Raw genomic sequence first — 24,735 nt, 5'->3', positions numbered from 1 at the left:
GAGACTCTGCTGAAGATGACTTCAAGGGGAGTGGTGGGAGGAGAGGAGGTGGAGGAGGAGGAGGAGAGCTGATTGAGCCAAAGCGAAGAGGGGCAGGGGAGGCGGAAGGAAACACAGATGGAATCGAGGGCAGTTATGGGAAAGATATTTATGGAGGATGGAGAGGGCAGGCAGTCGAGGGGTGAATGGGCGGGAGTGCGGCCGTGAACGAAAAAGAGGGAAGGAATGTTGAGGGGTGAGGGCGCGGAGGGGAGGCACGAGGCACAGAGGAGCTTTGGGTTTACACCGATATTCTAGATTTGAAGCTTTCGTGACTGCAAGGATTCATATTCTTAGGTTTTGTCGTGACTTTACCGAAAAAACCTAAGAATATTTACACCGATAGTCCAGCGAAGTAAAGGCAAATGCTACAGTGCGATACAATGCGGATTCATGTAGCTCCCCGCTGCCAGTTGATGTTAGCCAAGCATCCCAATTGCAGGGCCCTCCTTAAACGAAGTAGTTATTTCAAGTGAGGTCCAATTGGATTCACAGATAGATGGGGAGAGACAGTCACGGGCAGAGGAGAGGACAGTGTTGAGCCTGGACTAGATAGAATAGGCTCAGGTTTGTAAAATTCCCAAACCCGTGGGACCTGAGAATTGGCCAGTGGCCAGCAGTCCAGCGCACGTGTTTGTGCACCCGTCTCTGTGAGCCGTATGAATGGTATCGCTTGCTGCTCTCATCTACCGCCTGGTTCCCTCCCGGGACGCTCCCTCGTTATTTCCTCATCAAACCTAAACACAGAGCTTTATTTGCACCTATACCGAACGTTGTATCGGCACGTCTTGCTCTCATATTTTATTTTCATTTGCGCGTATTTCGTTTACAGCTGTTTTATTACTGTCGTGTGTTAGTCGTGCGATAATCCTTGAGGACCCTGCACTAACTCTTTGCAATATTTTGTGTTTTTGTTGCTGCTGCTGCTGATGCTGTGCCCACGCACCACGGATCTCCCTTGTGAAATAGCCGGGCAACTGGATAAACGGGGATCATTCGTGTTCCAAATCCACTTCGACTTCACTCAAACGTATCCCTCTGTACGCACAAGCTTTCTCCTGTGCTCTTGGTTTCCTTCCACGAGAAAAAAACACTCTTTTAAAAAAGAATTAACCAAACATCCAAAATTACTGAGAGTCTTGAGACTCGGCGAGGCTTTCCCAGATAAATAAATGACTTTATTTTTTCCATTGGATGGTTGCCGTGGTGTCATAGCACGCTGGGACCCAGGGCTCGATTTCCCTGCATGTCAGTTGAGGCGATGGTGCAAGTTTTCTTCAATCCACCTCCTCGCCCATCGCTCCCATCGCCCCAGTGATCACAGCAGTGCACGATGGGTTAACCACGGTCTGTCGATCGACAGCTCGTGCCGGGCAGAGTAAAGTGTGGGTACTTTACACCTCTTGCAAGATATCTGGCCGGTGTGAAGAAGTAGGCCAAATACCCTCTCGAGAAGGAAGGGTCTTTCCGCCAGCAGTACCGTGTGACGTGAAATTTCAGGGCTGCACCTGTACCTTATTGCTGTTTTTTGTTTATTTTACAACGACAAAAAAAGGTTTCGAAACCAGTTGGAGAGGGAGGCATTGGAAGGCCGAATGAAAGGGGAGGGGGAAAAATATTGATGTTCATCCGACTGAGTGGGGTGATGGATGTGTGATCCGTGGAAGGGGGCCATGTGGTGGGGCAGGGAGGGCTTGCTGGTCAAGCCACTGGGTGGAGGGCTGAGGGTGTCCCTGGTCTCTCACTGCACGATCGTTGCAGAGGCGAGCCCCTGGCGCGAGGAGGCGCGAGTTGGTGTCGCTGGAAGTGTGGCGGGTTTACAAGCGACGAAAATAACGGCGGGATTTTCGAGCAATTGCCTACACGTATCATTGTTGGCCCATTGATCGTACGTGACGTCTTTGAAATTAAAGCCCCCGTGGTATAATCCACACGGCAGGAATTCACCTACTTTTTCCACACCCCCCTCCCCCGCATGCAAAAAAACCTGTCCTTGAAACCTGAAACACAATTTAAGCGCATGCCTCATAGAACAAACTAGCGCTGAGCCCTTTTATCTTTTTTTAATCGCGGTTCTTCACAGTTGTACTCACTTATTTTGATAAGGGCTTCCAAGTGTGTTTTTTGGAAAGGTTGCGGTGCTTGCTTTGAGAGGTTGTGTCTTGAGTTAATTCTGCGTCGCGCGGGGATTGACGCATCACGTGGTTTGAGCATCTTGGGTTCATCGGCAGCTTTCATGCAGCGTGGGCGAGTCGAGTTTACCACAGCCCCTTACAGGAACAATATCACCATCATCATCATCGTCGTCGTCATCATCTCCCATGATCTATCTACTGCTGGATCAAGGCATCTCCGAGCCATCGCCACGTGTCACAATCTCGTGATGTAGTAGCTGCAAGATGAAAACTGTTTCAATGTTGTCTTCCCGAATATATTCATGAACAGAATCACAGCCTGGCGTTCCTGATGATTAATTATTTGACAGTCGCGAGGAACCACAGACGAGCTGGAAGGCAGCCAGGTGGTTGAGCCAGCGCTGCCAAAAAATACCCAAACTCTACAGTCCTCTACATATTAAGATGTGTTCAGCCGATCAATGAGCGTCCCTACGTTGCGGGCGTATCCTGGAGCACCCCATACAGAAGCACGGACGTGCGAGAAGGCAACGCTCGATCCCGTACAGAAGGGACAGGCGATATTAGTCCGAACATTGCTGTACCGTCTTCTCTTGGTGAACAAGCGTGCAGCATTAATTCTAGATTTGAAGTTTTCGTGACTGCAAGGATTCATACTCTTGGTTTTTTTTCGGTAAAGTCACGTAGGTAAAAGTAAAAAAAGAAAAATGAAAAAACAACTAAATTAAATCACGACGTTTCGGAGGCAACACAAGCTTCCGTCTTCAAGCGTCTCGATAATTATCTGTGACTTTATTTATGTTTTTTACCTACGTGACTTTACCGACAAAACAAAAGAGTATGAACAAGCGTACAGCACCTCCTCATCACCCACGGGGAAGGTAGCTGAGCGACATGAGTGCAGTGATCCACCAACCACTCGCTGCTGCCTGTACAGTGCTGGATTACAGGCCACGCGCATAGCCACCGCGGCTGCCCAGCTATGTCACAGATCATTGAACCACGGGGATTGGGGAGGCGATTGGGGTTTAATCGTTACGACTCCTTTATAAAAATAAAACAGACTCAGCTCTTACACCATTGGAACCTCATTTGCCAGTAAAAATATGATAATTGGTTTTTTACCCTTCTATCTGGAAACAAAACTGACACCTTTTTTTTTACAAGGAGTCATGTTTACATAGACCACAATACCTGCAGTCATAACGCAAACAAAAAAACATAACTCTGATAATGTGCACTGTCCTAAGGCTCTAAGGAAATCTGTCTCGGGTGTGGACCAATCAACTTCAAGGACAGTGCACGTTATCAGAGTTATGTTTTTTGTTTGCGTTATGACTGCAGGTATTGTGGTCTATGCAAACATGACTCCTCGTAAGAAAAGGTGTCAGTTTTGTTGCCAGATAAAAGGGTAAAAAAACAATTATCAGACTCAGCTCATCAACAACGTACACGGGTAACTGCTTGTTGTGATCTCCAACCCCGGCCCGATGAGGCAGCTCCCTGTCGGTGAGTACTGCGCTTGTGTGACGAGTGCGTGCGTGTGTCCTGTTCCACGTTCTTCTTTTCAGGGACCTCAAGAACAATCTCATTAGCACGATCGAGCCGGGGGCTTTTCTCGGATTGTCCGAGCTCAAACGGCTGTGAGTACCTGGAGGAGACGATGCAAATCACACACCGCCGCTTCTTACACTTGTTGGGTCTGTGCCTCTCGCGAGCTCGCGATGATGCGGTCGCAAGCGAGCTGCGTAGATGTTCCAGCTCAGTAATGGTTTATAAAAAAAAAAACTACTTTTTGAGTATTACCCCCTCGTATGCTTGCTTGATGGATTCACTCAGGGAGGGTACACTCCTTTCCTCCCACCTGAAGTCAAATTATAATTTAAGGATTCTTAGCGCAGAACACGAGTCTTGAGATTCAGTAAAAAATGTATTGCGTGAGCAAAGGGCATTATTATTATTTTAAATGTTATTCCAATACCACAAACGTATATCTGCTCGTCTCCCGCGACTCAACTGCCGGATAGCGCACGGCACGACGACACACGCGGACACCGATTGGCTCGAGACAAAACTAAAATAACCTTTTTTGCCGGAGATTTCTTGGTGTTTTTTTTGTTTTCCTGCAGGGATCTTTCGAACAACAGAATCGGCTGCCTGAGCTCGGAGACGTTTGTGGGACTCGCCAGCCTCACGCGACTGTACGTTGACCCTCGGTCGGCGCAAACACATACCGCTCGCAAACCGCTTGCCGCGATTCAGGGCGCAACAGGGCGCTCCGTCAGATCCCCCCCCCCCCCCCCCCAAGTCTAGAGCCCTGGGGGGCTTCAATTCAGCCACCGCGTCTCTCCGCATCGCTAGAGGAAAGAAATCGTGGGGAAAAGGGAAAAAAACGCGAATAATGTTGGCGTCTGGAAACCACGAAGGCACAAAGCGGGGCCTCATTGTCGAGGTCAGCCACCTCGACGGACCCAACAGGACAAAGTGTTTCCGCGCCCAGCACACCACATCAAGTGTGCCTCTCACCTTGAACCGTGGCTACGACGAGTCACGTGCCACCTGTAGGCGAGCAGCGACCCGGAACATATTTCCGAAGCTTGCGAACCACATTCGAGGAATGTAACCAGTAAACACAATTTTTTTATGCTACTAGGGAAGACCCAGTGAGCTTGTATGCCTTTTTTCAGAAGTGCCTCGCCACAAATTATTGCTCAACGAAGTTGCTTATGTGGAAATGTAGCTGCCAAATACTCTGAACGCGTTGTTGTTGTCCTTCCCGCGCACCTCCGATTAGCGTGGTTGGCTACGTTTGGTGCAAACAAAGTTGAACACACAATCCGTTTCGAAATGTGGAGGGGAAAAATCTGAGCACCCGGCGAAAAAAGCCACATGACCGCTGGCAGAGAGATGCAAACTCCAAAAATGAAGGCGTCAAGGTCGGATCGTACCCACGACCTTTTGTATACTCGGCGAGGTAGTTAACATCTCGCCACCACGGCACCCCATCACGTGGCCATCGGAGAGCCGGAAAATATTCAATCAGATATGATGGCCCTGCAAGGGAGGCACGCACGCAGGCGATGACGCGACGCGCTCCCGGGGACCCACGGCTAGCGGAAGAGGAGGAGGGAGCACCTGGACACAATGCGAGCAGGGTCAGAGTGGCCCCCAACACACAAAGCACGACAAGCTAATTGAATTAGAATAAGTTGATTAAACGATTTACGCGTAACTGTAGATCGGACTCTAAAGGTTGTTTACGAGGAACAACTATCTGCGCCAGCATAGGTGCACGTGGGTTTATCCTCAAGCCGAGCGCCGCTGCTGCTTCTGCTGCTCGTCGTTTATGGTTAGGTTAATGGCGCTAGTTCAGGTGCAGCGCTAGTGTGGATAGAGAGGTCTCACGATGTGACTTCAGAAGTAGTTCTATGACGCCCCCTTCCACGGCTGTTCTTTTGGCAGAGGTCGGTACGGCTGCTCGTCGCTGCCGAGTTCCGATCGGGAATGCCTCCATCTCGTGAGGCGACGCTGGCAGCGATGTAATTATAGAGGAGGTGGAAGCTTAAACTAAGATTCAAATTCTTCTTGGTTCTTTCGGTAAAGTCACGTAGAAGGGAAGTAATAAAATAATAAAAATAAAACATAATAAAATAAAATAATATAATAATATTTTTATTCTTTTATTATTTCCCTTCCACGTGACTTTACCGAAAGAACCAAGAAGATGAATCCCTGCAGTCACGAAAGCTTTAAATCGAAATTTAAGATTCATATTCTTAGGTTTTTTCGGTAAAGTCACGGAGGTAAAAAAATTAAATTAATAAAAATAGCTGACGCAGCTATCGTGCTGTGACGGTTCCACCTGAAGACGGAAGCTTGTGTTGCCTCCGAAACGTCGTGATTTTTATTTTATTTGTATTTTACTTTTATTAATTTTAATTTTTTACCTACGTGACTTTACCGAAAAAACCTAAGAATATGAATCCTTGCAGTCACGAAAGCTTCAAATCTAGAACTTAAACTAAGACTCAATAACTTTTTTCTATAATGAACAACATGATTTCTTCATAATCAAGTGAAAACCCTTTGGGACGCAAGGTCTTATTTGCAAGGGAGACCAACGTGGCAATTGTAAACTAGAGATATAGATTAAATTAAACCATAACTAAAAACCGCAATAATGCTTACATATTTCATAGGCGTAATAAATAATGAACAAATATAATGGGTGACAATTCATGATGAATAATCATAAACTCAGGACATTATAATTGCTGTTTTTCTAGCCCTTAGCCCTGAATTTGTTTTATTGTTCACCTTACACCACGAGAATAAAAAAGCCTCGAGTGCTTCCTACCATTGTGCGATAATAGAATGAAGGTACTGATTTTAAGCGCTTTAAATTTAACTTTCTTTACTTTGTCTCTCTCTCTCTCTCCCCTGATGAGATGTAGTCTGAATGGCCTTGTTGACCGAGTATTCCTTCCCTCATTCCCGCTGCCGATGTTTCATTTAATGTTGATAACAAACAAAGGAAAGGCCTCTTGGCACTCATGTGGAAAATAACCGTTCCACAAATGCCAGCGACGGTGAATGGCGGCCTGCGCGCCTCTCCTGCATGTCTGAAAGACCCCGCTGCAGAAGTTGTACTTTGTTCTCAACGTTTTAGTTTTAACGGACTGTGTAAAGATTTTCTTTTTTTTTACTTTTTTTTTTAAAGACGCGGCAGAGGAAAGAAGGAGACGGGAGGAGAGGCCGTCCCTTAAAAACAACAAAAAAAATCAACACAAAGCTAGTTTTTAACACCTCTTCTTTTTTTAATACCAACATTTCATCAAAGCGCATCTCTTGTGAAGAGTACGGTCAAGCGTTGTCATTGTGGCAAGCTCGGCTTGCCCCTCATTTGTGCCGACCCCGCCGAGGGGCTGCAACCGGACGGGCGTTCCTCGCGTTCCTCCGCCAGGCGAAGGGAAGGGGGAGGGAAGAAAGAAAGAAAGAAAAACAAAAACCCCCACGACAAAACACGTGGCAGAGGCCGCGGCACGCCCTGCGGTAACCCGGGGCATCGCGAGCGACCCGCGCACGTGGAGGCACACGGTGGCGGTCCGACCACTCTCATCCTTGGTGTCGATGATGTTTTACAAATATCGTCACGTATACACACGTACACACGCGTGCATGCTTATAGGATTATACAACAACCCCCACCTCCCCATTTTATGTTTTGGTTTAAAACACAGTGGGGGAAAAGTGGGTCTTATACACCAGAAAAAACTAACGCTGTGAAGGGAAAACCCTGAAGGAACTATACAACATTACACTGTGTAACAACATTTTTTTTGTCCCTGTGTTTTTTTTCTAATTGCCTATGCTTCAAAAGTACAGAAAATAGCTATTATTCCCTACAGACTTTGCTTTTGGGACCAGAACAGTGATATTTTGAAATGTACCTATTTTTAATGAGAAAGCGTGTGCATTTGTGTCATTCCTTCACATAAAGTCCTGGTCACAAGTATTGATACAGCTATCGTATTGATACAGCTATCGTGCTGTGACGGTTCCACATGAAGACGGAAGCTTGTGTTGCCTCCGAAACGTCGTGATTTTTATTTTATTTTTATTTAACTTTTATAAATTTAAATCTTTAATTTTTTTACCTACGTGACTTTACCGAAAAAACCAAAGAATATGAATCCTTGCAGTCACGAAAGCTTCAAATCTAGAATCCGGTTGTAATTGTTTTGTTTCGTGGTCAGTTCGCCACAAATTCAACCGCGCTGACCCCTACCCACACCACGCCGACGCATTTCATTCACCGAAAATGCGTCTTGTGCTTTCCATTCACCTTTGAATTTTTTTTTCCTACTTCTGCAGTGGGTGCACGGTGCCAATTTAATGCCCTTTTGTTGTTGGGGGTTTTTTTTTGCGGCTGTGTGCTTTTTTTATCGCAGGAATCTGTCCGGGAACATTTTTAACACGATCCCCCAAGGGACCCTGGACGTCCTTCAAGGCCTCAAGTTCCTGTGAGTACTTCCCGCTCGCCGCCCTTCGCCGTGACCAACGGGTGCCGACGTACGTGCGTGCCCGCGCGACGGCTATTTGCGCACCTGCCTTTTATTTTCGTCCTACGATTCTTACACCCATTATAGACCCGCGTCCGGGGGGCAGAGCGATGCCTTTTTCCTTTTCCGAAACTCCCGACGAAGCAGAGAAATGCTTCGCTTCGGCAGATTGGCCCGAAAGGGACATCAGAGGCCTCCTACTCCTCCTGCTGCTCCTGACATCCTGTAAGGGCCTTCCTTATCCTCGCAGAGCCTGGCTTCTGTTTTGCATCAGTTGTGCAGTTGAGCGAGTTGGCGTGCCCGTGTGTGTCCACTGAATACGCTCTGTGAAAAGGTCAAATTCAAGTCTAAACCAAGCGTGGTTTTGTTGTGTGTCATTGGTGACCGGGCTGATACCCAATCGAGCTCGGTGCACGTAAGGACCAAAACTGAACCCAGCACTTCTGACTCAATGGCTTTGATGTCACTCATCGTCTTGAACCTCCAAACTACCTGTTAATCATCATCATCATAATAATCATCATCAGCCATTGTCTTATCCACTACTGGATGAAAGCCACCGCTCGCCATCACCACCGCTCACGTTCCAGCACTGCTTTCCCTATCTCGCTCATACGCATGAGTTTATCTCATCGCTCCATCTTACATACCCTTATCTACAGTTAAGAGGCAGCCCCAGTCATTTACAACCGCACGAAACGGAAACCATTGGAAGTCCAAACGTACGCCCAGATAGCAGGCACGGTGGTGCAGAGCGGGGCCCGATCCTCGGCCCGTTTTACCGCTACGCCTCGCTCTTTGCCACGCCGCACATGTGGCCCGGTATAAAGTCGACTTCCTGGAATTTACTGCTCCGCCTTGCAGCCTCGCAAATGTGCAAAGCGGAGCCAGCGGTGGTGGTACCTTGCGAGAGTATTGCATTTCACCTCCTCTCCGCAGCGCTCGGCAGGAGAACGGCACGAAGAAAAGCCGCGACGTAATTCACTTATTTCTGAACAGGTTTAAGCGGCGTTCTCCCCACGGAATCGTCGTTTGATCAAAATGACCTGGAAAAAAAATGACCCCCGCCCCGCCCGCCCGCCCGCCCGCCCGCCCGCCACCCTCCCTCCCCCCCCCCCGGTGTAATTCTATAAACACGAGCGAGTGCGGTTACACCGAGGGTGGTTGTGTCGGCGGGCGGGAGGGCGGGTGGACGGACGGGCACGGCTGGGGGTCGCGTGTTCAGGGGAATCCGACCCCGGTGACTCCCTCCGAGTCGGCCCGGAGCACCGATCCTGAACGCCGATCTCCCTGGGTAAAAACGGAGCCTTGCAGCCACATCGCAGCCACCCCCCCCCCCCCCTACTCACGCTTATTGAAAGCAGATGGATTGGCCCGAGTATGGTTATTTGGATCAGGGCTGGAATAAAAGATGTATATATAAACCCAGTGTCCAGATGAAAACCGCAAAAATCCTTTGGGCAGTGACTTTTCAAATGGCTTTTGCTGGCTTTCACTTTCGTCCCATCCAGCTCTGAAAATTGCACCCTGGCACGCAGTAATTACAACAATACGAACGACGTGCGTTTCGCACGCGCGCGTGCGCACGTGCGCCGGTACGCCCGTGTGCATGTGCACGAACAGCTTGTGTGTACGTCAAAGTTCTTTCGCAACGTGCATAGCCAGCCGTGCTAATCGGAGTTGAAGGGGAAGGGCACGACACAGCGCACGGCTCGGAGACGCTCGGTGCGATCGCCACTGAACCAAGTTTCACCGATTCAGCGGTTCAGTGCCCTGAGCTGATCCGCCCATTTTTATTTTATTGTTATTTTTCTCCAGGGAATTTCAAAACTGTGCCATCTACTGCCTATTATCATAATTATATCAGCTGACAAGACTCCATTGAGCGTCTCAACTCTGTTACGAGGACGACCACAGCCCAAGACCGCTGGCAGGGGCGGCAGATACAGGACATTTCAGGTGATCAGATCACCCTGCAAGTGCCCGCGGCCCATCAGATCTCAGCAGCTAAGCTGGCTTGAGCCTGCTGAGTAGATTTGGCACGAATATTATCGGTGTTGTTGGCTTGGGAAATCCGAATTCAGTTTCTGGCCACGGATAACATCAGTGGCGAGCGATATATCCGACCTGACCCTGAGCATCCCGGCTTCACCAGTTCACAATGATTCATCAGTCCATCACGACCGGCATGGTGAAATAATTGTGTTTTAAAAAATAAATATATATAAATGTATCAACACCCAGTGGCACGTGCAAGAGCAGATCCCTCATTAGCGCTACAAAGGGAGTCGCTCCGACCGGCCCAGCCGCGGCGTCACTCGCCACTCTGGCAGGTGAAGACACCGCCGCTCGGGAGAGGACCTCACTTGTCCACACCGTGCCAGCAGCCGCATTCGCCGAAGCCCACAACACCGGGGGGGGGCGGCAACCGGGGGGGCGGGTTGTGTGTGTGGGGTGCGCGTGTGTAGGAGGGGGACCTGCGTGTGTGTGTGTGTAGCAGCGAGCGCGCTGCGCTACGAACCCGGCGACCCGAGTTCTATTCCCGCTCACGGCCAACACCAGTGACGATTATCTGAACATGGCCTCCCCTAGGTCGATTCAGCCTCAAATAAGTACCTGGAGTGTTGTGTAAACAGCACCGCTAGGGAGACAAAGGCGGCCAGGCGTGGTGTTGTCCACCCACCCCCTCGTGTGCTGTGCCGGCCTTCATAGGTGCTCGCTAACAGCACTTGCCCCAACAGTCTGTTCAGGCTATACAGGGGATCTTTGTTTTTGTGTGTGGCGTGCGTGTTTAAGGGGGGGATGTGGTGTATAGATCGTCGCGGCGGTCCGTGGTCACGCAGGAGTTGGCTTGGCGAGGATATTTTCCACCGCGTGTGTGCAGGTTGCCAGGTATTATTCCACGAGCCATCCCCTTGGAGCACGATTCAGGCGGAGCCAGATTATTGTTCATAGTCGTTTATTATTATTATATGTTTTTTGCTACTCGCTCCGGCGATCCCTCCTGGTTAATTGCGCTTTAGTAAAGCGATCCTCCGCAGCTGTGCCGCCCTGTTGCTGCGGTTCTGTTTTTAATCACGGCTCTTTAGACATCGCGGCTCGGGTTCTGATGCGTGACGGAGTCCGCTGGCGAACGCGGCGCTGGTGCCGGTCGATGTCACGTGCCGTCCCCCGCGTAACAAACACAAATGGCTCCGAATTAAATTAAAGCACCCTGCGCTGCTCAAGAACTGTCGTTTCGGGCGACAACGCAACGAGAAAGCCTCCCTGAGCCTTCACGCTTTTCTTCTGGAGCCTCTCCCGTGTTCGGGATGTTTGGCCAAATGCATTTGACGAGCGTGCGGGATGTGGCAGGAAGCTCGATGTACCCGGAGAAAACTCTTGCGTGCAAAGGGGCAGCGTAGACAACACATAGACACGGACGTTCAATTCAAGCTGGAATATCTTGAAGCGCTCGGACGCTCTTTGTTCTGACGATCTTTTCCCCGGGTTTCCAGCCCGAGCTGGTAGCACTCGAAGCTCTGCTCCAGATAGATTCAGGAATCCATTGATGTGCTGCCATATTTTAGCCACCGCGTTGCTCAAGCCGACAACGCCCGGTATTCCGAGACAGCCTCCCTGGCAAGTGCTCAGCTCAACTCTTCTTGGTCTGTGAAATCAGACGTGACTGCTGGTGCATTGCGGGTGATTTGGTTATGGAATCTTTAACTTCGCGCTGTAAAGTTAATTCTGTTATCCTACAACGCATGTTGTTTTCATAACGCGAATTCGATCTAACACGGTAGATGTATTCGGGAAGATTGTTTTTGTAACGGGGATGCGAATTCCATATATCGCGATCGAGTGAGTAGAAATAAAGGGTTGTACGGCTGCCTCGGCGTAGCATTCTAGATTTGAAGCTTTCGTGACTGCAAGGATTCATATTCTTAGGTTTTTTCGGTAAAGTCACGTAGGTAAAATATTAAAATGAATTAAAGTAAAATACAAATAAAATAAACATCACGACGTTTCGGAGGCAACACAAGCTTCCGTCTTCAGGTGGAACCGTCACAGCACGATTGCTGTTTTACTTGTATTAATTTTAATTTGTTACCTACGTGACTTTACTGAAAAAACCTAAGAATATCGGCGTAGCATCACACAAGGCGGGATGCTGCTGGATGCTTCTAGATGCTACCCACGCGCCTCGGTCTTTGTTCAAATCTGCATTCGCATCTCACGTGTTCTCGCGGACTGTGCTTTACCCTATATTATATATTATAACGCGATTGTTCCATTACACGATGTTCTTCAACCACTCTATCGGAGAACAGACTGTCCGCATCTTTTTTTTTTATCTCGAAAACCTTGAGTGAAGGCTGCCGGAGTGGCTTCTGGGTGATCTTGCCAGAGGCTTGAGGTGACAACAACAACAACAACAGCAGTTCCAGCGGCAGCAGCTGCAACTTGAGAAACATTATTGTAACCTCATTTGCCAGTAAAAAATATGATAATTGGTTTTTTACCCTTCTATCTGGAAACAAAACGGACACCTTTTTTTTACAAGGAGTCATGTTTGCATAGACCACAATACCTGCAGTCATAATGCAAACAAAAAATACAACTCTGATAATGTATGCACTGTCCTTGAAGTTGATTGGTCCACACCCGAGACAGCTTTCCTTAGAGCCTAGTCTCACATGGTGTTGGACCAGATGACGCCAAATGGCGCACAAAGAAACATTCTCAGTGTGCGATGACGGAGCTGCATTTCCACCGCGGCTGAGAGGCCACAACGGTCGAGTTTCACGTGGGGAACGGCGGCACAGCAACACATCAACAGCCACACGGCGGCACAAACCGAACGACGGCCAGTCACAGCGATCACACTCCGGCTCGGAGAAGAACCAAGTGGCCCAGGAACTTCCAGTGCACCGTGATTTAGGAGCCCCCGTTTTTCTTTTTATTCCTATCATTACACGTTTACAAGAAATACATCTTCCACGGCCTGAAACCCAAACATGGGGTGAGTTGGAGTATGGCGCTGCAATAATAAACATAATTTGTGTTTTTTTGTTCAATAGCCGCTTTGGCCAAAGGAGAAAGATTGGCTCATTTTGCCAAAGATGAGAACATCAGGGTTAGTCCCAGACTCTCAGTGGCTAGATTTTTTTCTCTCCGCCTTCCGCCTGCGAGTCAACATTGCGTTCTACTCTGGACTAAGCCTGTTTGTTTAACCCCCCTTTTGTGCTTCGCATTGCAGAATCGGTCCCTTTCTCTCGCTGTTATCGTAACCCTTTCCCGGCACGAGAAATAATGCAGCGCAGAGATGCGCGATTAAAACGTCAAGTGAAGCTCCCAGCTGCTGGCCCTTGCTGAAGCACTGGTAATCACGCCCGATGATCGTAATCACGCGCCATGTTCGGTGCAAGATAGGTAAATGTAAATAAAACAAAGGGACGTAAATGCCCCGTAAAGCCTTAGCAGACTGTTGCGGCAAGTGCTGTTTAAGCAAGCACCCATGAATACCGGCACAACACACGAGGGAGTGGGTGACCATCACCATGCCCAGCCGCCTTTATCTCCAAAGTGGCGATGTTTAGGGCTGAGTCGACCAAGGGGAGGCGCAGGACCGGTTCGGATAATCATCGCTGGTGTTGGCCGTGAGCAGGAATCGAACTCGGGTCACTGGGTTCGCAGCACACCGCGCTAACCGCTATGCACGCACGCACGCAAGCGCGGCAAATGTTTCACACACGGAATCCGTGGCACGAAATTGCAGCCGATCCTCGGGTATTTTTTTGGTTTTACGATGAACACGCAGACACCGCTCGTTCCGACACGCGGCCGGTCCCGCAGCGGCAGCTGCTGACCATTACGCACCACGCCATATTTGGCACGAGTGGACCCAAGCGCTCGCGCGTGTGTACGTGTATATGTTCGTATGCATGCGTGTGTGCACGCGTGCATGTAATGCGTCTTTGTGTTTGCACGCGTGTTTGCGAGGAGCGGTATTGTAGCGGTTAGCCCCGTACACTGCGGTGACTCAAGTTCGATGCCCACTCACGGGGAATCTTTGCGAGCGTGCACGCGCGTGCACGTGCGTGCGCGCGTGCGTGTCTGGGGACTCCGCGTGGCACCGGGCGGCTGATGGGGAGCTAAGTTTGGCTGGCGGCGGCTGCGTCGACGGTGGAGGGTTTTGAGAATTTGAGGGCGGAGGCGGCGCAGGAGATTCCTCGTCGTCCGTCGCCACCGCTGCCGCTGTTGTACTACTGCCGCCGCTGCTGCGTGCTTCGCCTGGCCCTGGGCAGTGTTCCTGTCTAATGTTGACGTTTCCTTTTGTTTCGTCTTGTTGCGCGCCCCTCCGCACGGTGACGTCCGTGCGTTTGGGTCTCGTTCGGCAAAGCGTCGGTTGTACGATGACTGCGGGTGATGCTTTGCGATGACGGACGCGGCGATTGATGGAAGTGTCGGCGATTGCAATGTTGCTCGTTCATGACGATGATGGCATAGACGCTGATGGTGATTGATATGTGTGTTGGTGTGAGTCGGTAGATGATAATGATGTTAAGAGGAACAGAAAAAAGAGGAAATGGTGGAAGAGGAGGGGGTAGATGATTCTGACGTTGGTGGCTGGTAATTAACATGACGACGGAGTTTAATCCTGTTTACAAATCAGCTGCGGCCACTCAAATCCCAATTTGTGAGCAACTCGAGAGAGAGAGACTCTCACACACACAACCAATCGGAAATGTGGAACACATGTAGTGTTAAACGCACTTTATTTTTCCTATGGCCGACGAAGAAACCTTAATCCTCAGAGTCGGTGCCAAAATATCTCGGGACCCCCCCCTCCGTTCGCCTCCAGGGGGTGGCGCAGCGAGCTGTTTTAAACCGAGGCCAAGGTTGGAGCCGCGGTTCGTTTGAAAGGGCCGAATTCTTCCGCGCTCTGTACAATTCCCAGCAGGTGCGGGGCTGCCGCGCTTTGAAGCTGCCGGCAGTTTAATCGATACACAAGCACGGCGAGTGCCTTCCGCACCCACGTGCCCAGCGGTAACCCATTAGGGAAAAACGAGTGTTTTTTAGCCCCCGTTTGGAAGGCCAGAATTGAAACGTTATGCTTTGCCGTATAAAAGGGACCAAAAGAAAAACACCGAACCAATTTGGGCCGTGCAATGGCACGGGCACGGCGCTCGCTCTGTCTCGCCCGTGCGTGGTCGCGTGGGTCCTCACGCTTTGCCCACTCGCTAAAATAAACGATTTTCTATTTTACCGGGTAAGGCCCACTGAGCTATGTAGGTCTTAATCAGAAGCGACCTGGCTATCACAAATGGGCTTCAGATCAGTCGCCCAGGTCTCTCCGTGTCGCTGAAGACCGCAACGCAGGAAAACACGAATAAAGTTGACTTCTGAAAACCACGAAGGCACAAGGCGAGGCTTGAATTTCATCCGGGTTTGTTGATGTCGGCGACCCAGGACGTGTTTCCGCCGCCCAGCGCATCGTATCAAGGGTGTCTCCGGCCTTCACCGTAACTACGACGAGTCACGTGCCACCTCCAACGAACCAGCGACCGGAATATACTTCCCGAAGCGGGTGTACCGCATTGAAGAATACACTATAAGATTATTGAACTGTTTTTTTTATTTCACCAGGTAAAGCCCACCGAGCGACTTGGCTATAATAAATGATGGCTCAACGAAGCGGCTTATCGCGTGAAAAATGTATATCAGCCAAATACTCTTAAACGCATGATTCCAAATGTGGAGGGAAAAACTGAGAAAATTCCACGCGACCAAGGGGAGAGAGACATGCAAACTCCGCGTATACAGTAATAGTAATAAGTTTTTACCCTTTTATCTGGCACCAAAACTGACACCTTTATACAAGGGATCATGTTTGCAATAACCACAACACAAGCAGTCAAAATGCAAACAAAAAAAAACAACTCTGATAATGATATGCACTGTCCTTGAAATTGATTGGTCCACACCCGAGACGGCTTTTCTTAGAGCCTAGTCTCCACCGATGTTGGACCAGATGACGCCACAAGGCGTACAACTCAAAAACAGCGCACTATCAGAGTATTGAGAGCTAGGAGTATAAGCATTTACACTAGGAGACCTCCTTTGCCAGTAGCAAGATATAGTAATATGTTTTTACCCTTTTATCTGGCACCACATATACAATCGTCAGAGTCAGGATTGAACCCACGACCTCCTGTTTATCAGGTGAGGTAGTTGACATCTTACTCTGTGTCCACGTAATCTTAAACAGGCCGACCGCCTCTGCCACACGAGTGTCAGCACGGACACTTCAGACAAAGAAGCCAATCGCTTCGTGGGCTTTACATAGTCAAGTAAAGCATTTGCTTCGTGATTTCCTTCCTTTCCTAGACTTTGCACTCCGATCATCTGTTTGTTTTGTTTGTTGTGGTCACTTTATGACATCTGTGGAAAAAGAGTTCCAAACCTCATCGGATTCCTCCCGCAGTCTAAATAAAGATTCTGACGCTGATGACGCTCGCGTACATGCCTTGATCAGAGCTCCGTTTCTCACTGAATGTTTTCCGGGCCGCTGGTAAGACCGCTGGAATAGATTCTACACGTGACGAGTAGCCACAGTCGCAGAGAGAGAGGCGGAGAGGGGAGGGGTGTGGTGGTGGTATACTGGATGTGGTGTTTTCCGGGTTGCTGACCTGCCTTAAATTAAGCCCTGGTCAGGCCTTAATTGGCGAGGATGTGTACATTGCGAAAGGTGTCGTCGACGTTTAGACGACCACGACCGCTAGCTCGCTCGCTCGCCTCTCCGACGCCCCCAGCGCTCTTTGTCACAGAGCAGCCAGCGGTCGGCGTCGCAGAGGTCATTGGCGACGGTAATCGACGCCCGTATTGACGCCGTCGCGTGATCATTCGTTAACTAAGATTATTCATTTAGTTGCTTGCTTTGTCTTTTTTTATTATTCAATCACGGTTGCTAGGCCACAGGCCCAAAGGCCCAAAATGCCAATCGGCGGTCAACTGAAGGCGTTCATTGATGAGCGCTGATGTGCGTCTTGAAGTGGGCAAGGTCATTGTCACAACTCGGGGAGAAAAAGACGACGGGAGGGAGTTGTACTTGAGAGCAGTGCGAGGGATGAATCCAGAATGAGAAGTGCCGTGACCTGCAACGTGCTTGTCGAACTAGCTACGGATGATCTCTTACTGCCCGGCACTACCGCTGACATTGACCAACCGCCCCTGTGCGTTCCCTCCCATCCTCCCATTGCATCCTCTCCACCCCCCTGCCCCTGCCCCCCCCCCCACCGCAGGGAGTTTGAGAGCGAGTGGTTGCTGTGCGACTGCGGGATGCGCTGGCTACCCGGGCACCTGCGCAACCGCTCGGTGCGTCTGTCGGAGCCCACGCGATGCCCCTACCCCCGCGCGCTCCGCGGACTCCCCGTGCGAGCGCTGCAGGAGACGCAGCTCAACTGCGGTGAGCATCTTCTTGGTTCTTTCGGTAAAGTCACGTAGAAGGGAAGTAATAAAATAATAATAAAACATAATAAAACAATTCTCACGACGTTTCGGCCACAACGGAAGAAGCCGTCCTCAGGTGAAGACCAGGTCTGTCGGGGAGACAGCGTCTGAATGAAACACCACCACGCTTGGAGCGTATATTTAAGCTGGGTTGGAAGGGGGGAAGGGCGCCTTGACAAAATAATTTGCATATCAAGAGGAATTTAGCATATTTATGGGAAATGCAGGTATGTGATTAGTACTACTTGTGAAATGCGTAGGAGGTGGGCGGGGGGGTTTCAAAGTCATATTATGCCCGTGCATTATGCAGGATGAGCATCTCCCGTGCCTCCACCCCCCACCCCTCACAACGCGCTCGCGACGACGCGCGGACGCACTGGGCTTGCCATCCAGAAGTCGCCGGTCGCATTGTGTCACCCGGCGGCGCGGTAGTTGAGACAGAGCGGAACGCTTCTTGAGCTCTCCCCCCCCCTGCCCCCCCCTGCCCCCCCTGCCAGAGGTCGCAACCGGGTACCCGATACCCGTACCCTACCCGATACCTGGCTACCCGTACCCGGCCGGGTACGGGTACGGGTAGCCGTTTGCGACCCTGGTGCGGTCGGGTACGGGTAGGCCGTGAGTCACTGGTGAGTAACTGTTTGTCACTCATTTCGGGTAGGGCACGGGTACGGGTAGGGAATCAAAACCCGTTTGCGAACTGTGCCCCCTGCTCCCCTGCCCCCCTGTCTCACGTTGGGCCACTGTGACCCTGCCCGCATTGCGTCCAGGGGGGGACACGTCTTGTGCTCGCTCCTCCTCTTCCGCCAGCCGTGGGTCCCATTGCTTCATTGCCCAGCACTCTGGTAGCCACGTGAAGGACTGACGCGAGATGTTACCTGCCTCGATTGGTGGACAGGAGGTGGAGGAGGGACTGTTCGCCAACAGTGTCATGAGCGAGCAATTGCAGGGCTGCACCTTCACCTTATTATTATTTAGATTTTTACGAGTTTGAGAGAGAGGCCTTTGAGGGATGAATGAACGGGGTGGGGGGGGATTAAGTTCATCCGACAGTGGAGTGATGAATGTGATGCGCGAATGAGGACCATGTGGGTTCTAGCGGATGCCCTTTTGCCAGTAAACAATTGCAGGGCTGCACCCTTACCAATGACCAATTCACTCGCCATGCCCTCCATCTCGTTAGAGCTGGGAAACTAAGGAGGGTTGAGCCTGGATAGCGCTCGGACGAGCAACCATCGTACATCAAATCATTCTCAAGGGGCCTGCAGGGCTATTTGGTAGGCAGCAGGGGCCCGTGCAGAAAAAAAACAGTGTTGTACTGTACTGTGCTCCATAGTCTATGCTCCCATCCTTGATCAATCTGCTTGGTGAAGTGTCACAGTGGTTAGCACGCAACAGAACTGGAACCCGAGTTCGATTCCCGGCCACGGTGAATATCAGAAGCAAGTGACAAATTGTAATTCCTAAATATGGCGTTGTTAGTTTCAATGTGAGGTTAGTAACACGTAGTCTGTGTTCTCCAGTTGCCTGGGTGAAAGTGGGCTCGGTTTTGCCAAATCCTGGCCAACTGGCAAGACAAACTTACAAAGAATGAATGAATAATACCTGAAGCAGGCATGCCCCCCTCCCCACCCGCCTCCGTCTTCACTAACCTGCACTGACCAGCGTGGTGAAGTATGGTCAAACAGCCCCCATGACTGGCGCGGCATGGTCAGGCATCCACACAGATGGCTGCTCCACGTTGAATGTATTTTTCCTATCAACGCTGTTACCATGCACGTGTTAGTCTGGGGCTGTTGGCATTCAACTCTCATTAGGAACGTTTGAGTTCCGATCCCGATCGGGGGCGGGGGGGCAGTCTCAGAACATCAGTGGAGAATTCCCGCATCCCGAAAATGTTGAACTTTCACATGTTGCTCAGATGTACTGGCTCGTGTGTTCGTACATTCGTGTGCCTGTATGTGTGTGTGTGTGCATACGTGTGTGTGTGTGTGTCATTGTGATGGAGGGCCGTAGTGGAGCGGTTAGCGCACTGCGCTCCAAACCTGCCTGTTCACGGCCAACATCAGTGACGATTATCTGAACCGGTCCTGGACCTCCCCTAGGTCGACTCAGCCTTAAAATGAGTACCTGGAGCGTGTGTAAAAATCGCCACTAGGGAAACAAAGGCGGCCGGGCGTGGTGTTGGACACCCACCCCTCGTGTGCCGTGCCGGCCTTCATAGGTGCTCGCTAACAGCACTTGCCCCAACAGTTTGTTCAGGCTATACGGAAGATCTTTGCCTTTGTGTGCGTTTGAGTGGATGCATATGCGTGTGGATGCTTGTGTCAGCGCACGCTTGTGTTTTGTGTTGTGCGCGCGTGTCCGTGTGTGTACGTGTATGCTCGTGCTTGGCTTGGTTTGTGATTGCATGCAAGCATGCATGAATGTACGCTGTGTAAATGTTCGTCAAAATGCGTCCGTATGCACACGTGTGTGTGTGGTGTGTGTGTGGTGTGCTTGTATGAGTGCGCGTTTGGTTCAGCGCATGCTTATGCATATATTTGCGTGAGTGCATGCGTGTGAGTACCTGTGTAAGTGTGTGTGAGTACTTGTGTGTGAGTGCGTGTGTGAGTACTTGTGTGAGTGCGTGTGGGTGTGTGCGTGTGTGAGTGTGCGTGTGTGAGTGTGCGTGTGTGAGTACTTGTGTAAGTGTGCGTGTGTGAGTACTTGTGTGAGTGCGTGTGTGAGTGTGCGTGTGTGAGTGTGCGTGTGGGTGTGTGCATGTGTGAGTACTTGTGTGAGTGCGTGTGTGAGTGTGCGTGTGGGTGTGCGTGTGTGAGTACTTGTGTGAGTGCGTGTGTGAGTGTGCGTGTGTGAGTGTGCGTGTGTGAGTGTGTGTGTGGGTGTGTGCGTGTGTGAGTACTTGTGTGAGTGTGGGTGTGTGAGTACTTGTGTGTTAGTGTGCGTGTGTATGAGTACTTTTGTGCGTGTGTGAGTGCGTGTGTGAGTACTTGTGTGAGTGCGTGTGTGAGTGTGCGTGTGTGAGTGTGCGTGTGTGAGTGTGCGTGTGTGAGTGTGCGTGTGTGAGTACTTGTGAGTATGTCTGAGTACTTGTGTGAGTGTGCGTGTGTGAGTACTTGTGAGTGCGTGTGTGAGTACTTGTGTGAGTACTTGAGTGTGCGTGTGTTAGTACTTGTGTGAGTACTTGAGTGTGCGTGTGTGAGTACTTGTGTGAGTACTTGTGTGAGTGCGTGTGTGAGTACTTCTGTGAGTACTTGTGTGAGTACTTGTGAGTATGTCTGAGTACTTGTGTGTGAGTGTGCGTGTGTGAGTACTTGTGTGAGTACTTGTGAGTGCGTGTGTGAGTACTTGTGTGAGTACTTGAGTGTGCGTGTGTGAGTACTTGTGTGAGTGCGTGTGTGAGTACTTCTGTGAGTACTTGTGTGAGTACTTGTGAGTATGTCTGAGTACTTGTGTGTGAGTGTGCGTGTGTGAGTACTTGTGTGTGAGTACTTGTGAGTACGTGTGAGTACTTGTGTGAGTACTTGTGTGAGTACGTGTGTGAGTACTTGTGTGTGAGTACTTGTGAGTACGTGTGAGTACTTGTGTGAGTACTTGTGTTAGTACGTGTGTGAGTGCGTGTGAGTGAGTGAGTACTTGTGTGAGTACTTGTGTGAGTACTTGTGAGTACGTGTGAGTACTTGTGCGAGTACGTGTGTGAGTGCGTGTGAGTGAGTGAGTACTTCTGTGAGTACTTGTGTGTGAGTACTTGTGTGTGAGTGAGTGTGGCTGGGACGAGGCTAAGCGGGATTCTTTGGGATCATCGTGACTTAGTTTGAAAGCCGCGGGCTCAGGGCACCAAACTGTGGCACAATAATAAATAAGTCTCTTTAAACAACAATAAAAAAAAACCCAATAACAACAACAACGAAGGCAACAACAACAAACAAACGAACGTCGCGGCAAGAAACGTCGCACCAGCAAATCGGTGTTTTTATTGCCCCATTATGTTATTTTTGCTTTTGCCACGCCAATGTCTTTGCTTAGCATTATTTATGTTTACGTTTTGGTTGGGCTCTTGCTACACTTGCCCCCAGGGTGGCGCGGATCATCTGACAGGTCTCAGCGGTGGCCCCCCCCTTCCCCGCTGCCCCCCCCCCCGCCAGCCCTCGACGCCCCCCCCACAAACAAACCGCGCGGCGCTGTGGCAGGCGGCGGCGGCCGCGGCTCGTGTCGCCGTATCCTCCACCTCCCTCTCTCGCGCCACGTGGACACACTGTGGAAGTTGCGGGAGTCCCACGAGCGAATGGTTCCCGGTGGTCATTGCTTAGGGCGCCACGGAGGCGAGATGTTAACTACCTCGCCTGATACGCAGGAGGTCGTGGGTTCGATCCCGACCCTGACGTCACGCCTGTGTCTTTGGAGTTCGTGTGCCCTCCCCGTGGTCGCGTGCGTTGGTTGTGTTTGGCCGCTGTAGTTTCCACGTGATGAGCCACTTGGTTGAGCTATCATTTGTGGCCAGGTCACTTCTGAAAAAGAGCTACACAGCTCAGTGCGCCATACCTGGTAAAATAAAATAAAACATAGTTTTTCGTTTTAAAAAATAGTTTTAGACCACAGATGCACAGGGGCGTGTTTACAGATCTCTATGGGAGTGAGTGAAGGTCGCTGTAGCTCACAGATCTCTATGGGAGTGAGTGAAGGTCGCTGTAGCTCACAGATCTCTATGGGAGTGAGTGAAGGTCGCTGTAGCTCACAGGTCTCTATGGGAGTGAGTGAAGGTCGCTGTAGCTCACAGATCTCTATGGGAGTGAGTGAAGGTCGCTGTAGCTCACAGATCTCTATGGGAGTGAGTGAAGGTCGCTGTAGCTCACAGATCTCTATGGGAGTGAGTGAAGGTCGCTGTAGCCCACAGATCTCTATGGGAGTGAGTGAAGGTCGCTGTAGCTCACAGATCTCCATGGGAGTGAGTGAAGGTCGCTGTAGCTCACAGATCTCTATGGGAGTGAGTGAAGGTCGCTGTAACTCACAGATCTCTATGGGAGTGAGTGAAGGTCGCTGTAGCTCACCGATCTCTATGGGAGTGAGTGAAGGTCGCTGTAACTCACAGATCTCCATGGGAGTGAGTGAAGGTCGCTGTAGCTCACAGATCTCTATGGGAGTGAGTGAAGGTCTCTGTAACTCACAGATCTCTATGGGAGTGAGTGAAGGTCGCTGTAGCTCACAGATCTCTATGGGAGTGAGTGAAGGTCTCTGTAACTCACAGATCTCTATGGGAGTGAGTGAAGGTCGCTGTAGCTCACAGATATCTATGGGAGTGAGTGAAGGTCGCTGTAGCTCACAGATCTCTATGGGAGTGAGTGAAGGTCGCTGTAGCTCACAGATCTCTATGGGAGTGAGTGAAGGTCGCTGTAGCTCACAGATCTCTATGGGAGTGAGTGAAGGTCGCTGTAGCCCACAGATCTCTATGGGAGTGAGTGAAGGTCGCTGTAGCTCACAGATCTCCATGGGAGTGAGTGAAGGTCGCTGTAGCTCACAGATCTCTATGGGAGTGAGTGAAGGTCGCTGTAACTCACAGATCTCTATGGGAGTGAGTGAAGGTCGCTGTAGCTCACAGATCTCTATGGGAGTGAGTGAAGGTCGCTGTAACTCACAGATCTCCATGGGAGTGAGTGAAGGTCGCTGTAGCTCACAGATCTCTCTGGGAGTGAGTGAAGGTCTCTGTAACTCACAGATCTCTATGGGAGTGAGTGAAGGTCGCTGTAGCTCACAGATCTCTATGGGAGTGAGTGAAGGTCTCTGTAACTCACAGATCTCTATGGGAGTGAGTGAAGGTCGCTGTAGCTCACAGATCTCTATGGGAGTGAGTGAAGGTCGCTGTAGCTCACAGATCTCTATGGGAGTGAGTGAAGGTCGCTGTAGCTCACAGATCTCTATGGGAGTGAGTGAAGGTCTCTGTAGCTCACAGATCTCTATGGGAGTGAGTGAAGGTCGCAGTAGCTCACAGATCTCTATGGGAGTGAGTGAAGGTCGCAGTAGCTCACAGATCTCTATGGGAGTGAGTGAAGGTCGCAGTAGCTCACAGATCTCTATGGGAGTGAGTGAAGGTCGCTGTAGCTCACAGATCTCTATGGGAGTGAGGGAAGGTCGCTGTAGCTCACAGATCTATATGGGAGTGAGTGAAGGTCGCTGTAACTCACATATCTCTATGGGAGTGAGGGAAGGTCGCTGTAGCTCACAGATCTGTATGGGAGTGAGTGAAGGTCTCTGTAGCTCACAGATCTCTATGGGAGTGAGTGAAGGTCGCAGTAGCTCACAGATCTCTATGGGAGTGAGTGAAGGTCTCTGTAGCTCACAGATCTCTATGGGAGTGAGTGAAGGTCTCTGTAGCTCACAGGTCTCTTTGGGAGTGAGTGAAGGTCTCTGTAGCTCACAGATCTCTATGGGAGTGAGTGAAGGTCGCAGTAGCTCACAGATCTCTATGGGAGTGAGTGAAGGTCGCTGTAGCTCACAGATCTCTATGGGAGTGAGGGAAGGTCGCTGTAGCTCACAGATCTCTATGGGAGTGAGTGAAGGTCGCTGTAACTCACAGATCTCCATGGGAGTGAGTGAAGGTCGGTGTAGCTCACAGGTCTCACTGGGAGTGAGTGAAGGTCGCTGTAGCTCACATGTCTCTATGAGAGTGAGTGAAGGTCTCTGTAGCTCACAGATCTCTATGGGAGTGAGTGAAGGTCGCAGTAGCTCACAGATTTCTATGGGAGTGAGTGAAGGTCGCTGTAACTCACAGATCTCTATGGGAGTGAGTGAAGGTCTCTGTAGCTCACAGATCTCTATGGGAGTGAGTGAAGGTCGCAGTAGCTCACAGATCGCTATGGGAGTGAGTGAAGGTCGCAGTAGCTCACAGATTTCTATGGGAGTGAGTGAAGGTCGCAGTAGCTCACAGATCTCTATGGGAGTGAGTGAAGGTCGCTGTAGCTCACAGGTCTCACTGGGAGTGAGTGAAGGTCGCTGTAGCTCACAGATCT

The 24,735-nt window shown here is 50.3% G+C and overlaps 1 protein-coding gene across 2 annotated transcripts in view; it reads left to right on the top strand.

Annotated features, from left to right (window-relative positions):
- The window catches only part of LOC144935060 (adhesion G protein-coupled receptor A3-like), a 103,968-nt gene that overhangs the window by 51,907 nt on the left and 27,326 nt on the right, over positions 1–24,735 (top strand). For both annotated transcript variants that reach the window (XM_078861391.1, XM_078861392.1), the window contains 4 exons: positions 3,746–3,817; positions 4,304–4,375; positions 8,126–8,197; positions 17,524–17,687. In XM_078861391.1, the coding sequence (XP_078717517.1) occupies positions 3,746–3,817; positions 4,304–4,375; positions 8,126–8,197; positions 17,524–17,687 (380 nt within the window). The remainder of the gene's footprint in view (positions 1–3,745; positions 3,818–4,303; positions 4,376–8,125; positions 8,198–17,523; positions 17,688–24,735) is intronic.

Source organism: Lampetra fluviatilis, chromosome 12 (genome assembly GCF_964198595.1).
Source record: "Lampetra fluviatilis chromosome 12, kcLamFluv1.1, whole genome shotgun sequence".
NCBI lineage: Eukaryota > Metazoa > Chordata > Hyperoartia > Petromyzontiformes > Petromyzontidae > Lampetra > Lampetra fluviatilis.
Note: the sequence above shows the minus strand (reverse complement) of the source record. Positions and strands in the feature narration are given on the sequence as shown.